At 41.8% G+C, this 17,424-nt stretch overlaps 2 protein-coding genes across 2 annotated transcripts; one reads left to right on the plus strand and one right to left on the minus strand.

Moving 5' to 3' along the window:
* The first annotated feature begins 478 nt into the window (after window positions 1-478).
* TEX30 (testis expressed 30) lies at window positions 479-5,595 on the plus strand. The gene is made up of 5 exons (XM_050981834.1): window positions 479-552; window positions 1,571-1,801; window positions 2,803-2,854; window positions 3,931-4,142; window positions 5,232-5,595. The coding sequence occupies exons 1-5, from the start codon at window positions 535-537 to the stop codon at window positions 5,403-5,405; spliced, it is 687 nt and encodes a 228-aa protein (XP_050837791.1). The 5' UTR covers window positions 479-534; the 3' UTR covers window positions 5,406-5,595.
* Window positions 5,596-6,574: 979 nt separating this feature from the next.
* On the minus strand, window positions 6,575-15,542 carry POGLUT2 (protein O-glucosyltransferase 2). The gene is made up of 10 exons (XM_030235058.2): window positions 15,335-15,542; window positions 13,720-13,925; window positions 13,121-13,326; window positions 12,288-12,365; window positions 10,096-10,268; window positions 8,933-9,170; window positions 8,147-8,356; window positions 7,694-7,783; window positions 7,053-7,157; window positions 6,575-6,825 (listed from the first exon to the last, which is right to left on the minus strand). The coding sequence occupies exons 1-10, from the start codon at window positions 15,505-15,507 to the stop codon at window positions 6,808-6,810; spliced, it is 1,497 nt and encodes a 498-aa protein (XP_030090918.1). The 5' UTR covers window positions 15,508-15,542; the 3' UTR covers window positions 6,575-6,807.
* Between the last annotated feature and the right edge of the window lie 1,882 nt (window positions 15,543-17,424).

Here is a 17,424-nt window from a genome sequence, read left to right on the forward strand (position 1 = left end):
GTGTTTCTAAATATTGCAAGGAAGGTGGTGAAGTCGCTGTCCCTGGAAGGTGTTCAAGAAATGATCGGATGTGGCATTCAGTGCCGGGGTCTTGTTGACACGGTGGTGTTCAGTCACAGGTTGGGCTCCATGGCCTCAGGGGTCGTTTCCAACCTAAATGATTCTGCGATTCTGCAATTCATCCTAAGCATTTCATCTGCGCTCCTTGAACTCAGTAAAAACCTGACTTTCCGAGCAATCCCTATGCAATTTGCTTTATGCGTGCTGAATTACCACCTAGCAGTCCGTGGAGTTTTTGTACACACGGGTGAATAAAAACCATTTACGTGGGGCTTGATTTATTTCTGGCTGTGTTACGTATTTAACACGGCCAAACCCGTGCCCACCCACAGCTCCCGCTGCCCCGCGCAGGCCGCTGCCTCTACTCGCCCCGGGGGCGGGGCCTCGCCGGTTCTGACCAATCAGCGCCGCGGCATCCGAGCCGCGGGGCGGGACTGGCGCGGGCGGCTGTCACTCCGGTGACGTCCCGGCGGGATGAGCGGGCGGGCGGAGGTATGGCCGCAGCCGTGGGCCTGCCACCCGTGTGGATGAGCGGGCTCCTGCTGCCCGGGGCAGCCGCCCTTCCCTCTGAGGGGGCCCTGGAGCTGGGCAAGGGGGTGGAGTGGGTGCGTTGCCGCCTCTGCCTTCCCAGGAGCGGCGTGTCCGTGGCTGGTGGCGGCTGCAGCTCTGCCTGTCGCTGTGTGCAGGCCTCTGGCTGTCCCGCGTGTCCTCCGCCATCCCCTGCCTTGTCTGGTGTCTACCACTCGCTCCGGGGGCAGCAGCTCGGCAGGGCCGCTCAGCGCCTCCCTCGGCCTGTGCAGCTCCTCTGCGGAGCGCTGCCGAGGAGCGCCTTCGGGACACTGAATTTATCCCTGCCCCGGGTTGTCCTTCCTGCTCTCAGAAGCCGCCACAGGAGCACTGGTGTTGCCCAATCCCCGTTCATTCCGCAGAACATGACCAGGTCTTGTGTCTGGATCAGCTCCTCAAGCTGGGTGTGCTGATGGGGGCCCTGTGTCCCCCTGGAGCTCTGGCCGAACCTGTTCTGTCCCCTGTCCCTGGGGAAGGTTCAGTCCTTGCCTCTGTTGCTTCACTCACTGGTTACCACTGTGTGATTTCAAAATGTTTGCTAGGCTGTGCCTTAATGTCACATATTATGGTCTAGGCAGCTAGTTAGGTCTGGAAAAGCTAGTCATAGATACATAGAGAGGGCCAGAACCATTTCAGTTTATGCTTTGAAGCTTCATTATCTAATGCAGAACATAAGGTGTGGAGTCATAAAATGATTTGCCCATTATTGTACAGAAAATCTTTGAACTGCAGGTGCAGTCAGTCATTAAGTACTCTTAAACAGAAGAAATAAAAGCAGGCATGCAATTTTTATTTATTTCTTAATTGGGTTTTTTTTTCATAATAATGTGTAGATGTATGGACTGGGAACACTCCCTCTTGGTTTTTTTGGGGGTGCTTTTTGGGTTTTTGTTTGATTTTGGGTTTTTTTTAATAATAATTTTGGGGTTTGTTTCATTTCTAGGTTAAAGTGAAAGTACCTTTTGGAAACAAATACCTCGATGCTATCTTTTCTGTCCCAGAGAAGAAACCAACATATGGAGTGATTCTTACTCATGGAGCTGGGGGAGACATGAATTTCCCTCACTTAGTGTCCTTGGCAGCCTATCTTGCATCCCATGGAATTCTGTGCCTGCGGTTTACTTGTAAAGGCCTAAATGTTGCCTACAGAACTAAGGCTTTCAAAGCAGTTGTGGTAAGGAGTGAAAAAAATTCTTAGACCAAAACTTGGATCCATGGGTGCTGTCTTCCAGGTTTCTTAAATTACAGCCAGAGATTAGTCAAGCAACAGTGGGAAAATTAGAACCAATGCTTAGGTAAATGGAGCACTGTGTGTGAACAGAAACATCAAAGCAGTTCTTAGATGGGCAACAGCTGGAACAGCTGCCACAAGGGTGTGGGTTCGAGTTCAGGGAAGAAGAAAAGCCTAACAAAGAGCAAGGGTGTTTTGTGGGAAAACTTAGCACTTGCAAAAAGGGAAAGAATTAAGGATGGAAACGAGCTGGGTGAAGAATTTATGATGGGTGATCTGCTTGCATTGAGCAGGAGGCATTTTCAGAGGGGAGCAAAGTCCAGTTCTAAAGGAATTTTGTATGATATCATTGTGATTGTATGTACATTAATTTGGAGTCAGACTTTACTGTCTTTCATGGGCATCTCCAGTCTTTCTGGAAGAAGCATAATGTTATGTTAATATGCTGCTATGTAAGGATAATTTTAAGGCATCTGCTAAGATAGCATCTGATTAGTTATCTCCTAAAACCAGAAAAAATATTGCTGAATTTTATCTTTTCTATTGGACTTAACTGATTGTGTCACAAATACATAACCTCAGTGAAGGGCATTTTTGCAAAACTGTTTTTCCTTTTGATGGGACAAGAGTGTGCATGGGGTCTGTTACTATAACTGAGTTGATACATAGTAATCAGTTATGTTTTGGTATCTTTTTAGGCCATCTGATATTTTAGACTTGCTGAGAGCTAATGTGAAATTGATTATGTTGTTGCTGCAAAATGTCATGAAACCATTTATGTGATAAAACCCAAGAGGGCACCTTGTATGTACCTGTTCTTTTAATATGCAGTTCTGAAAGAGCTTCGCATTTTCTGTGTAGTAGCTACAAACAGAAGAGATCCCCCAGCTTCCCAGCTGTCTTAATTCTGACTTGTAATGCTTCTCTTTCTCTTATTTCTATAGGAATACTTAAAACTTCATGATGATTATAAACTTTCTGGTGTTTTCCTTGCAGGTATTGTTTTTTTTTTCAATAATTTTTCTCTCTTATACTGTCTGTAGTAATAGCAATCTGTAAGTATTCCAAGTCTGTCCCACTTTGGTGAAAAGCAAATGAACCCTCCTTATGATGCCATAGATCTTACTGCAGAAGAGGAAAGAAAGAGCAATAGATTGTATTTTCCAGGTACTTTGGGAGAAAACTTCCTTGCCACTTAGAATTTACAGGGCATGAGTTTTCTGATTATCTATGTGTACTTTTTAACTGCAGATCTTGAATAATTCTGGTTACTGATAAATGGAAAACAATTTTCCCAAAACAGGTTTTGGTAATTAAAACCCAGATAAAAAAAGTCAGCTATGTTATGGGGAAAGGGGAGTAAGTGGGGGTGGTTAGGAATATCTTGATAGGGGAAATTCTGTTTTCTCTTAAGTGAACCAAGTCTGTGCTGCTCTAAGAACTAGTGACTTGTAACACTCAGTTACAGTGCATTGTCCACTCATATGCCTCATCTTTGAGGAGATACATTGAATCTCCCTTGCTGTTAATAGCTGACCTCAAGTTCCAAGTTCACACTTTTTTCCCTCCCTTCTACTTTTACTTTTAGGCTGAAGTTCAAGGTGTGCGTAACACTTGCTGGACTTGTTTTGTGAGCCAAGTGAAATCAAGCACAGAATTTTGTTCTGAATTTGAGCAAATTGAGGTTGCATGAAAATAATGATACAGGATACTATCATGGCTATCTCAGATTTCCAGGCTCTGGAGTGTAGGACCAGTCCTTCTTTTCCCTTGTCCCCAGGCTGGGGTGTTCTTCCTTCCAGTATTGCAAGGGATCCCTATCCATTTATATTTTCTTTTCTTTCTTTTTCCGTTCTTTTTTCAACAGGGGTGTAAATGTTACAACTAGACAAATATCTTAGCAGAAAATGTTGAAATTAGGATTAATGTTTTTCATGAAGTAGAACATCCCTAGCATTTTGTGACACTGAAATACACTCAGTTGGATTGGTTTGGGGAGTTGTTTACTAAACCAGAATGTAGATGAGGTGACAGCAGATAATATTTTTTCCTTATTTCTGCATGGGAGAAAGGCCGTTCCATGGGCTCGCGAGCTGCTGTCTCTGTGATACGTCAGCTGAGCCAGGGTAATGATGATGATGATGGCTTCATTCAAGGTCTCGTGTGTTTATCTTACCCATTGCATCGACCAAAACTGCAGTCCAAGCTCCGGGATGAGGATTTATTACTGATCACATGTCCAGTGCTGTTTGTCTCAGGATCAGCAGATGAGATGTGTGAAAAAGTGAGTACTCTTGTAAATCCTACTATGAAAGGGCAGTCTGGAGGAGCAGCAATGACCCTCGGTGAGCCTTAGGTGTATCTCACCTAATTAACAGCCTTGCCTAAATAACTGTCTTCTCAAGGAAGCCTTGGGTAGAAAACTTCATCAGACACAAGGAAGCCTGGCAGAAATCCTTTTGCTGGAATCCTTTTGCTGCTTAATACTTAATGGACCATGCTTGATCTTCCACTTTAGCAAGCTCATCTTTGGGTCACTGAAACACCTGATTTAAACAGTTTCGATAGGATTGCAAAAATTAAAAGTGGTCTATGGAAGGAGTGAGCTATTTTCTGTTTTGTTTTAACCATTTCAAGTTACAAAACCCATTGTGTGGTGCCATCAATGTCACATTGGTCACATTTTCATGGCAAATTCTTCTAGCAAAGCAGTTCTACCCCTAAGTCAGGCTTCTGTGGTAGAAAGTGATATTTGTGCAGAGATGAAGAGCAGGTGTACAGAAGGAGGGAAACAGTGCTTTTCTGCTGTTTCCTTGCAAACAGGTGTCTGCAGTTCTTGAACAGGCCAGTGTGAATTTGAGTCTATGTGCAGTTGTCATTTTCCATGCTTGGACAGTTTCTAATGAGTCATAATGATTTTGTGAGGATTTGTTGCCAAAATAAGTCAGGCTAGTTACCAGCATGTCCTTGGAGTGCCCTCTTTATGGGGGAATCTTTGACTTTGTGAGCTGGTTCTTAGATCTGTTTGCTAAGAAATTTCAACAGTGTCAAAGCTAGTCCCTAAGGAATTACATTGCTACTCAGCCTCTGAAGACAAATCTGACTTCAATTCTATCATTTTATTGCCAGCACTACCCTCTGACAGTAAAAATGGACTCCTTCGAGGTTTAATTTTCTGCTATTCTCTGAATGAGGGTGAAGCTTTGAGCAGATCCCACTATTCATATCCCGAATAGAGAATACATCCCATTTTCCTAGCAGGGTGTTTTTCATGTGCACACAGATCCATTTATCTGGTTTTTAGGAGCTGCCTATCCAGAGTTTGTAGCAGTTCTCATATTCTCTAATATTTGCATTCTTGTTTTCTCCATAGCAATTACTAGAAGGTGTGGTGAGCAAAATGAAAGCCCCCAGAAAAATCTATTGGATTGATAAAGCAAACCATGGGATGGCAGTCAAAGGACGAACAGCAGACGATGTCATGAAAGAAGTAAATGCTCAAGTTTTTTCTTGGCTTAGAGAGAATGTTCAGCTGCAGCAGAAATAATTTGCAGTGTTCAAGCAGTATCTTCATTTAGTTTTTCCTAAATGTGGCAAATAAGGGATTTGTTATTGTTTAGAGGCATATTTTTCTTAAAACTGGTGTTTTCAGAGGTATAAGTACAAATGCAAATTAAGCTTTGTATGAATGAAATAAAATGCAAAATAATAAAGAACTTCCAGAAGTACAGAAAATATATCATGGCAGCATTGTTCTCTGTGTTTCTATGCAAATATCCATATACAACACTTTGGAATGCAGAGGATTAAGTAATGCTTTTGACTAATATTTGAAGCAATATAGTGGAAAAAATCTACTTCAACAGTGTATCTTTAGGGAATTTCTGAGTATATTACTGATGCTGTACTCACTTGCAATTAAAACCTACCGATTTTAGGGTTCTGCCAGCACATCCCCTGAGGCTGGCAAGCCTGGTGTACTACTTTGCCTTGGTGCTGTGTGCTGGCCTTCCCAGGTGCTTCCAAACCTGTGAAGCAAGGAGAGGAATCTTTGGCTGGTCACATGTCTGCTACCTTATGGAGCCAGATTCTGCCTCTGGGGAGGAAGAGGAGGTAATGCAGGCACAGCTGGGCACATGGAGCAAAGAACAGCTTTCGGTTTTGAGGAGTCCCCTTCACTAATGTTCTTTGTGTAAAGGACTGATCCCTTGTGTAAAGGACTATCAGCGACCCTCTGATAAATAAAAACCAATAGACAAATTTGGTTTAGTGATGGAAGAACTCCTGGAGCAGGAACCAGTTCTGCATCCATTGTGACAGGAGGATCTCAGATCCCTGTCTGAGCTCTAACACAGGAGAGTGGCTGAAATGCTTTGTGTGTACTGGCAGCTGCAGCCCTTCTCATTATGGGCTGTGAGTAACCTGTTGGTATAACCAAGCCTACAGCAGTATTGGACTGTGGTTTTCCTTCAGGTTAGCAAGATTTATTATGAACGCCACAGCATTGCCTTTGAGATTCTCTCAGAAGGGGCAAAGTTATGGTTTCAAGAAAGAAGCCTTTGGATGGATGGATAGATAAACAGATAGAGGGAAGATATACAACTCTTATCTGCCCTTCTTTGCAGAACAGTTTCATGTTTATGAAAAGACTTACTATATACAAGCATGAGTAAAAAGTATCTGCATTTCTAAGGTAACACAGGACAGAAACACATGACTGATACAAACATGGTTTTTATTTTAAAAAAATTATAAAAATGTGTTTGAATAAGGCTCTGCCACCACTGCATGATAAAAAGGAAATCAGGGGTGCTTTGTTTTTTTCCATACCTAGATCACGAAATGGTAAACTTTAAAATATCCACAGGCGTACTAACCCAGATTTTTCTTCTTTCTTTAAGAAGACAGTCTGAATTTAGGTATATACTGAAAAAAAATATTTACTTCTGTCAGAGTTCATCTTTGGCCTGCAGTCAAAAAAGAAGAAACATGTTTCAGTTAACTGGAAGCCTATTTTTCACTGTCTAGTCCTCTAGTCCTGCAAATACATCAAGAAGTGTTTCTAAGCTCGATAGGTGTTAATGGCCGGGCCTGATAACTGATACTGTGGGGCACTGAGCAGCCCTGCTCCAGCAGGGCTGAGCAGGAACTAAAGACACTCAGCACTTTTCATTTAACTCTGCATGGACTGTACCTTTTTTCGGTGGCAAGTGCATGGGAAAAGATCATCATCAGGCTGCTGCACCTTCTCCATCCCATCTCTGATTTTTGGTTCACTCACTTGCAAGCTGGCATATTCCTAGTTTTAAAAAAAGGAAGGTATCATTAATGCATAAATTTTATAAATTGTACGTCTAGTTGCCTATATTGTACCAAATCAGCTGAGCAATTCTGTAAAAACTCCGGGGCTACACCATCTGTTCCTGCAGCTTGTCACAGACAGGGTGAAGGAACACCCAGCTGCAGACGGGAGCCCCTTCGGGTGCCGCCCTGGAGTTCGGTATCTTGGTGCTAATGCACAGATATTTTCAGCTGTGGTTCACAGGGTGTGCGTCTGATGTGGAATTCTTTGATCATTGTGGGCAACATATTCTGGCAGATTAGATCAAGATTTATGGGATCCCACTGCCTCTCAAACAGCCAGCATAGTCTTAAGGGGTTTCATAGCATATAATTGAATACAACGTTTGTAAAAACTGAATTAAGATTTTAATTGCTGCTGCTTGTTTCGTGGCTTCAAGTATCAGACTGGCCAATTTCCAGCAGCTCTGTTGCCCTAAATTCTTGCTGTGTGATTTCTATTTCTGTGCCAGTAGCCATTAAAAATATACTGACCTGGAAAAGCTTGAAATAGTAACAAAAAATGTGGTCTCCCATGAGATTGTTTCTTGCAAATTCTTGTCCAGATTTTGCAATATTTTTTGCCTGTCAAAGAAAATAAAAGTTTGGTTTATTTTTTTTTATTGCCCAGAACTAGTATTTATTTCAGGGTGCTACTGTTGGTTGTGGAGTTACAAATGAAGTTGACAGTTTAGGATAACTCAAATAAAACATTCTTTTTAAAAGTTAAGGCACTGTTAGGAAGATACTCTTTTTTTTTCCTGAAGTTCAATTTGATTTCAAATTAGGGACAATATTATGCATTTTTTGAGTGTTTTTCTTCTTTGTAGAGTTGATGAAAATAAATTTCAAGTTCTTTCAGTGTTTATTTTTTGCTTTGTTTTAAAGAAATTCAATTTCTATTCTCTTCTAGAAACATTACTGCATACTTCTTAATGTGTATTTTACCTCTTCATCATGATCTTTAGCCCACTGTAGTTTTTCTAGCAGATCACTCAGGTCACTTTTAAATGGGATGTAGTGTTTCCATGGCTGCAACTCGTTATAAAAGTGCTCATAGTAGATGGAGTCTTGCTTTAGCACCACACTGTTTCCTGCTAGTAGATAAGGCAATCTGTATGCTGCCACTGTGCCATCAATATTAATTTGATATTTATACTGGAAAGAAAAGGACCAGAAGTTATTAAAAACCACAAGATCCCAGTGGCTTGGTTAGGTTATATTCTGAGGGCACTGGTGTTACTGACTTGCCGAGATTGAGACAGGTAGGACTGGCTAGGCAAGCATCAGTGTCTAAGAAGCTTTTATTATCTAGTTTGGAATTCATCACAGTGCAGGGTACACAGAGCTTCATCAATTAAGTTCTCCGGGAATTCTTAGGTGCTCATCCTCGGATGTGAGGGTAGATGTGCCACTTCATCCACAGATTTTCCCACTATGTTAGTTATGTTAGTAGTCCTGATCGCTGAATCAGGAAAAAGAAATAAAAAGGAACTTGAAGTTATATAGATTACACAAGGTTCTACAGAACCTTTAGATGTTAATCAGACATTACTATCCTGAGGGTAGAAGCTACATAGCAGTTAATTCCACTGGAGGGATGTCTAGTCATGCTTGTTACTGGTGGTGTCCTGAAAAACTAAAAATCACTTTATTTTCAATAATACATACTAAGTTATTTTATAATGGGAAACAGTGAGAACTGAGTTCTATGAAAAATGATTAGTGGCTTACCTTAAAAAAATCAAAAAATGAAATGTGCTTAACAATAGGGCCATAGAGGCTTTCATCATGTTTAAAGAAAAAAAAGTTTGTGAAAGCAGCATCTATGATCTCTGGATATTTCCTGCTGAGTTTTACAAGCTCAAGCCTCTCTTTGCGGCTGTCACGTCCTCTCCAGAAGGCTGTGGTGTTCTTGTCTTCCCACGATGGGCCAGTGTTTGCTTGGACTGACATCATATCCAGGCTGACTCTGCAGCAGAAAGAAGTGGTTTAATAGTGAAGCCTACTGGAAACTTTTTAAAGTGCAGTTACTTAAAAGAGTTCACAGTACCCATAGGCAGAGAGCAAAGATGAAGGCAAGTCATGAGCACACCATCATGTGTTACTGTACCAGTCATTTGCAGCAATAGAAACAGATAGTGTATGTTAAGTTCACAGGTGTGTGGCATGACAGCATCATTCAATAACATGGCATGTGGAAACAATACCAAGGAAAAAAATAGGTAAAAGTGCATAAGGTTGATGCAAGGTAGTGTAACTTGCTCAATAAAACATACTGCATGTCCTTAAAAATGTTAAGAACTTAAACATAAACTGGGAGGGCAAGGGATAGCAAATTTAGAAAAAGTCGTGAAGAATAAAAAGGAACCTGAACTGAAAGCAGTGAAACGATAAACAAGTTCAAGACAGATTGCAAAGATTTCTTAGAAGCAAGCTGTCTTTTTAGTGTGTCAAGACAGAACAGAGCAGTTGCTAAGGCTAGTTATGGTCAGTAATCAATGTGGGAGTTGGTAGCTCCTAGTTTGAAAATTCCTGATAGCTATGCTGGGATTTGAAAGGTACACAAAAAACAAATTCTAACAAAATCAGGAAAGAAAGACACCTGGCCAGTTGTTAACAAGCTCATGGGGGGAGAAACAAAGCAAACAAATAAAATGCCTAGCCTTGAAACACTCTAAAGTCCTGTTTTCAGTGATTTGACCATGTTTAGATAAATTTAGATTTTTTAAATGAAACAGTGAAGTATCATAATATATTGATTACACAGTCACTGCCTACCTGGGTTGCCAGTGTCTCAATGAGTAAATGAAAATAGTTAATATACTGTTACCATACAGATCTCTATGGAAGATCATTCATGGTGAATTTTGTGAAAAGTTTAAGCCATTTCTTACCGTCCCATAGTCTCCAAAACTGAGTCTGTTAAGTCGTATGTTGGCATGACAATGTCTTTTGACTCACTGGATCCACACCATGAGAAGATTGGGTGCAAGTTCTGTGGGGGCTTCCTTTTCTCCAGAGGCCAGTCCCCCAAGTTAACAAAAAATTCTACATCTGGCATTTTCACCTAAAGAGAAACAAAGTAGGCACAAATGCAGTTTAGCACAAACAATATTCTGCTGGCCTCTTGCATTATGAAAACAACCTCACTAAGAGGAAAAATAGCCAGGTGTCTAATGTAGTTAATGTACCTGTAATAAATAATTCATATTTAGAAACCTGTTGGAAGTACTGAGACCACAGAACAAAGCCTACAAAATAATATTTTTTAAAAAATATTTGCACAAAGTCACATAAGGCATAGGAGTACCTTTTAGAGGATGGTTTCCTGTTATACTTTACATGATTGGCCACACAATCTGTTTATCAGGCTAGCACTAGGACCTAGTCAGTAATTGTATAGTTCCAAGGTAAGCTGGATCACCTTGTTACTATATAGAAAACTGATACTCGCTGGTAAATCAGTTTTCTGTCACATCAGTGATCTGATTGACCCTGTGTCTGCAGGATGCCTAAATCCAACAGAAGAAACAGAAATAAACAGCCATGATTAGAAGATCACATTTAGTCAGTGCTTCAGTTAATTATTAAGCATAACATCGTCACTTATTTAAAATATTTAGTAGCGTGGAACCATACCTGAAATCACTGTCACAGCCAAAGGCAAGGAAAATACTGTTGATGCCAGGAAGCAGGAGAGAGGGCATAATTTTGCTGCTTTATGAAACTGTGATGCACCCCTGCATTAAACATTGTGTGTGATTTGGGTATTTTCAAGTGAAGTAGAAAATGTACAAAGAAAGGTACTTTGTAGTTTTCCAAAGAAAGGACCAGCTGCCTTGTGAGAAAGCACTGAAAATGGTGGGACAGTTCAGTCTGGAGAGCAAAAGGCAAAACATGATATATGACTGCGTTTTACAGAACCCTGAAGGCACATACAAGGTCAGTGCAGAACTAATGGCATATCTCAGTTCACTCTCTTAATTTCATTTTTAAAAAATATACATCTCCCATACATCACTCTCAGTTGCCTCTTTAAAAACAAAAGAAATTAATAATTTGCCATAAATGGTGGAAGATACTATTTTCCTTTCAAAGGGTGTCTGCTAGAGTCTAATGCTCAGCACTGAACTTCATTGCTATGGTGCCATCTAATGGTTGTAATAGGCATAAACCCTACAAATTGTATTTTCTACTCATCCTCAGCAGCAGAATCCATCAGCAGCCTGAATCTTCTTCTCCAACCAACTATCTACTGTCACACAGTGAAACTATCCTAATAAAAGTTCTTATTTAGTGGGAATGAGACAAACTGTGTTTTCTAGATTTGTATACAGTTTCTTGTTTTGGAGTTAGCAATCCTTTTTCAACTTTTATTCTGAAGTCCTTAGATGCAATTTAACTCCATTATTTCTTGTCCAACACTACTGACACCGAGAACAGTTTACTTCCATCTTCCAGAGAACAATCTTTTAGGTAATTGTATTCTACATTCATGTCTTCCCTTAGACATCGTGTCGTCCTGTAGATAGTGTTAGATGAAACAATCCCCAAATGTGCATTTGTACATTTAGTAATTTTTCCCATTTTCCTGTGCAATGATAGTTCAGCAATGTTATCAACAGAGCAATCCTTAAAGCATGACACCCAAAGGCAGACAGAGGAGCATAACTGATCCATTACTAATCCTGAGGATAGTGGAAAGGTTACTTGCTATTTCTTTAACATGTTATGTTAACTTGTGTTCAGATTTTTGCAGCAATGTACCTGCAGAGATAGAATTTTCTGTTAGATGCTACAGGATGATTTATTTATTCTACAGAAAAAAACCCAAACCAACACACCCTGTCCTGGCTTATCAAACTCACCTATAAAAGCCTGCTTATTCAATTAACTTTTGTGATACTCAATCAGATGGCATTCCAGAACATGACAGCTTCAAACAAGGAAAATCCATGACCTTTCCATAATTAATCAATGAGCAAGAGTTTTTTAACAGAAACAGCAACAAATACACTGACATGTATTTAAGGCCAGGCTTCTATAAATTAGGACATGCAGAAAGTGGCTGTACAGATGTACTCACTTTTCTGGTCAAAGAAAGCAGTATGGCATCCATGAAAATTCTGAAGCCAACATGTTCTCCATATGTCTTTATATAAACCTGAAAATAAACAAAGTTTTACTGGGTGATTTCATTTCAGAGAAAGGCTGGCACAATTCAGAGCTCTTTTAATCACATAGTAACTACTCAGATTATATGGCTGTATAGATTTCTGAATCAGCTGGGAAGCAATAGAAATCTCATCACAGAAAAGTGATGGAAAAAAAAAATTACAAGCTTTGCTTGCTTTTGCAGATGTTTGAGACAAACTGTCTTCTGCTTTTCTTCATGGAAGCAGAAACTGTTGTCTATTTCTGTGGTGTTCCACTCTTCTAATTTCCATATAAAACTCCACTGAAATAAGTACAGTATATACAATTCTTTGTTATAAAGAATTGTAGCTCTGATCCTCAGTTCAACTAAAAGTGGTATCTCAGAATTATGCATGACGTAATTTATTGATGTACTTCAAATTAGATGATTGTGACACCTCACAGCAGTATTGCTCAGAGAACAGGAAACTGAATTGGCATTTAGGAGACTTGGGTGTGTGCCCAGTACTCACATTGATTGCCTGGAAAGTAATTTGCTTTCGCTGTGTTTCAGTTGTAACGTGGACAAAAAGGCACTTACAAAGCAGCTCAGACATTGCTGAGCTCATACACAAACTGCAAAGTATTCAAGGACAGAGAAGCAAGCAAAGTCTTGCTCTTAAAGAATACACTACAAGAAGCTTTTACAACTTGGAACAACGAAACTGCCTATGTCTTGCCACCAAATTCCCATATGGACCTCAGATCAACCAGATTCCATACCTCATTGTCTTTGATGGTGTAGTGACACAAACTCTGTCTTTGTCCAAACCTCTGCGGAATTTCTTTTGCAATCTTATCTGGGTCAACAATGGGAAAATTTGCTAGATCTCTCTGAATCTGTGAAATGGTTTGAGGGCAGTTCATCTCTTCCAGCCATGCACTGCTTTCCTCCTGAGGGCAGTCACAGTTTTCATGGTAAATAGGTCCTGTTGGGACAAAATTATTATTTTACTTTTAATAAGTCATAATATTGAGCTGTTGAGATCACAGAACAGGGTCAAACATTCCCTGCTTAGGGCCAAAACTTCAGCAATGCTAAATGGATGTGTCTGAAATTTTTATTAACTCTAATGGAGTCATCAGCTTATGTGTGAGCCTTCTACCTGTATTTATTAGTCAACAGCTTCACAGCATTTGCTTCCTTTTTTTATTTTGAATACTATGTGTAAGATGCATATAATGAATCCATAATTCCAATGGGATTTGATAGTCCAGAGAAGTACTGAGATCCCAAAGAATCCTATGGTTCTAGTAGAAGACACACTGGGACACACTTTGTCAGCCATGACAGGAAACCTGTGTGCAGTGGTGCCTCTCACCTTTTAATATATATGGAGACTTTGCAACATGCTTATCTCCAGTTTTGACTTCTATCCTCAGGCTTTTGTAGCTCGCATACATCCTGTACCTCACAAGGAAGGAACCATCTTTCCTGTCCAATACTTGCACACCAACACGAGTGAACTGTTCTTCAGGAGCGGTGATCTTCACCTGGAATGCATTTTCACCTGGTGATGAAGTGAACCTACCCAGAGAATAAGTGGGAGCTTAATAAACAAAGGAAACATACAACAAATTTCTTAGCTGGTCCATTCCTTTTCAAGTCAACAGATTTCCCGTGAGCCATGTTAGGCTTCTACAAGCACATCGAAATGTTCACTTTAACAGGTTAATAAGTCTGTTATTTTACATTCAGAAGCAAAATGTTTTCAGATTACCTTATTTTCCAGGTATTATTTAAGGAAGTAAAGAACAAAGTTACATTTCTTAATCATTATGGTAGCTTATATGGGAAAAAAACAGGGAAAAGAAATTATAGAGGGATCACGTAATTCAATGTATAAATGAGATATTCTGGTATAATTAAACATTCACCAAAACAGAAAAATCCCCATAAAACCAAATAAAATAATCTGAATAATAATGAAATTATCACATATCATTGAGGTTTTAACAAAGTTGGTGCAGTCAAAATGCTGTCAACTTCCTTCCACCTTTCTTCCAGTGACCAGGCTCTTGGGCTCTAACTCCTTACTGCACCTTGCCTAAAATTTGTCCAGACATATTCAAGAGCTGCCAGTTCAATTAAATGCAAGAAATATTTACTATCCAAGTTAAGATGAATTGGCAGCTTCTGTACTCACACAAGCCATGGTGCATCTAATCTGGATGACCTTGATGGAGCATCCTGAGCACCTATCTAGGTTGCATGACTAGTTTTCCTAAATAAATGGAAAGCAATGAGTATCCTCTGAAAATCACAGAATCACAGAGTTGTTAGGGCTGGAAAGGACCACCGGAGATCATCTAGTTCAACCTCCCTGCCAAAGCAAGGTCACCGTGCACCAGGGGACACAGGAATGTGTCCAGGGGGGTTTGCAATGTCTCCAGAGAGCGAGACTCCACAGCCTCCCTGGGCAGCCTGTTTCAATCCTCTGCCACCCTCAGGAAAAGTTTTTCCTCATGGTGAGGTGAAATTTCCTGTATTTTAGTTTATGGCCATTGCTCCTCGTGCTATTTAATTCCTAAGAAATTTACCTATTAGTCTATGGAGTAATTCCTAAATGATTCCACTGATCTTGTGCCTCTGCAAGTAGGAGAAATACTAATGTACCCAAACAGTGGAAACAGGGATGCCTGAGCCTAACAAATTAAATGTAATAGTCACTGCTAAAGTTTTGACAAAGGAGAATAAATAATGAATTTTTCCACCGACTGACACGTATGCTTTGCTGCTGAACGTTTTCATCTTCCTATCTCATCCCCTCGTGCCGTTATTAGATACTCCTTGAAAGGATTAATCAGCTCTTGCCAAGGGATATGCAAAGTCAGGTAGGGGGAGCTTTTAGCCTGCATCTTCTACGAGCAAATCGCAAACCTCTCGGTTTGACCCTGCCCAGAATCTCCCCGAAAAGCCGCCGCCGCCGCCCTCACCTCAGCCCTCGGGCGTCCACGGCCTGCACATAGAAGTACCGTGCGGGGAGCGCGGCCGCGGCGCGCAGCCCGGGCCCCCACACGGCGCTGCGCTCGGCGCTCGGCCGCCCGCCCCCGCCCGCGGCCGCCGCCGCGGCTCCCAGGGCGAGGCACAGCGGCCACAGCGCACGCATCGACAGCGCTGCCCCCGCGGGACGAACACCGCCGGCACCGGCCTCCTGCGCTCGGCCCGCCGCCGGGCAGTCCCGCCCCCGGCGCGGCTCCATGGGGCGGGGCCGCGGCATGGCGGGGCGGCACTACCGGGAGGCACCGCCCGTTGGGAGGCGCCGGCTGAGCGCCAGGAGCTACTGCGACCCAGCGCATGGAAACCATCGGGGACAGGTGGGTCTGACTGCCCGCTGACCTGACCTGCGCACCCGGACCGCTCTGAGCCGCTGTTAAACCCGTGCCATGAGCTGAAGCTATTCACCCTCACTCCCCAGCCTCCCTTCACTCCGTTCCCAAACTTTAGGGTGGGAAATGGAGTCTGCAATCCGGAAAATGCGTTTTCAAAATCCTCCCCTGAGCAGCTGGAGGTGAAGAGCTTTGCGCTGAGGGTGGCAAGGCCCTGGCTGCCCATGGAGGCCGTGGTGTCTTCCTCTCTGCAGACATTCCAAACCCTCTGTGTTCCCATGCCATCTGCTCCAGGTGACCCTGCCTTGGCTGGGCGGTTGGATTAGATGATATCCCGAGGTCCCTTCCTCCCTTAATAGTTTTGTGACTCTGTGATGTATGGCTGCTGGTAGTGCAGGTCTGGGATTGTCTGGAGCAGAAGTGAGGGGGCACCTCACCCGCTGCCACCAGGGCAATCGCCCAGTGCAGGCGTTTGGTGATTCTATGGCCCTTTGTCAAATAATCCAGCCTCCAATTGCAGAGAGCTAGTCCCAAACACTAATGCTATTCTCAACTACATGCAGAATCAGGTTGGAAAAGACCTCTAAGATACTTTCAACTTGGCTCCTGACTGCTTCTCTCTTGTTAAGGCAAACAATTAAGAAAATTGAAACTCATCAGCAAGGACTCATGAATTTCAAAAAGATTTTGTATTTTACATTTTGAAATACTGCAAATATGCTTAGAGAAAAGCACACAAAAAGCACTTGTTTGAAGAAAATTTCAAGCTGAGAAATGACAACTTGGGTTGATGAAGAGAGTCTTTTCTAACCAACAAGGTCATTACAAAATGCCTTAAATATTACCAAGCTCCAGCTTTTAAAGACACAGTTTTTGCCCTGTTATGTTCTAACCATCATGAGTTTTTCAGGACATTCAGCAGTTAGAAGACTTACAATTTCCAGTCTAAAAATTCACACATACCCTATTGTATATCCATGACTCTTTAGCTCCTCTCCTTTCCCCGTCTTTACTCTCCTGATGTGTTTTACAGGCAGAAATCACACTCCTTCCAAGCTCATATTTTGCTGTATGAGAGAAGCCAGTCTCCTCTAGTGGGAGAGAACTTCAAAGTTATTTTTAATTAAAAAGGAAATTGATAGCTGTAGAATTCACAGATCATGCTTCCTCCTCTTAGCAGGATGGCACTGACATGTTAAAAAAAGCACGGCAGTGATGAAATAAAGGTGACACACTTCCACCCTCCTGATGTTCTCTCCTCCGTTTTTTTTTTCCCCCTCATAAGTGCAGCTCAGGGAATCCATGCAGAGATTTGGCACTATTTGTCAGCACCCAAACAAGTTATAAGATAAATCATGCAACCTAATTTTAGTGTTGGCTGGCAAAGCCAACATCGCTGCTATCCTAATGCCTATAATTTGGCTCAGACAAAAACGCTTTGGAGGCAGAATTATTTAATTATATCAAAGGCTGTTGGCCGACTAAGGCTCAACAGGCTTCCAGCTGGCAAAGGCATAAGAGATGCTCTCCTTTACAAGGAGCAGGTTGCCTCAGGATGAAGCCACATAAACTACAGAATATGATCTAGGGCTTCTCGTGTCCAGGGGATGGCAAACATGGCTGTACCCTCAATTGCTCAAGCACTTTGGCAATTCAGCTCTGCCTAACCACTGAGAACCATCAAATAACACTAGCAA

This window comes from Serinus canaria, chromosome 1 (assembly GCF_022539315.1).
Source record: "Serinus canaria isolate serCan28SL12 chromosome 1, serCan2020, whole genome shotgun sequence".
Classification (NCBI taxonomy): Eukaryota; Metazoa; Chordata; class Aves; order Passeriformes; family Fringillidae; genus Serinus; species Serinus canaria.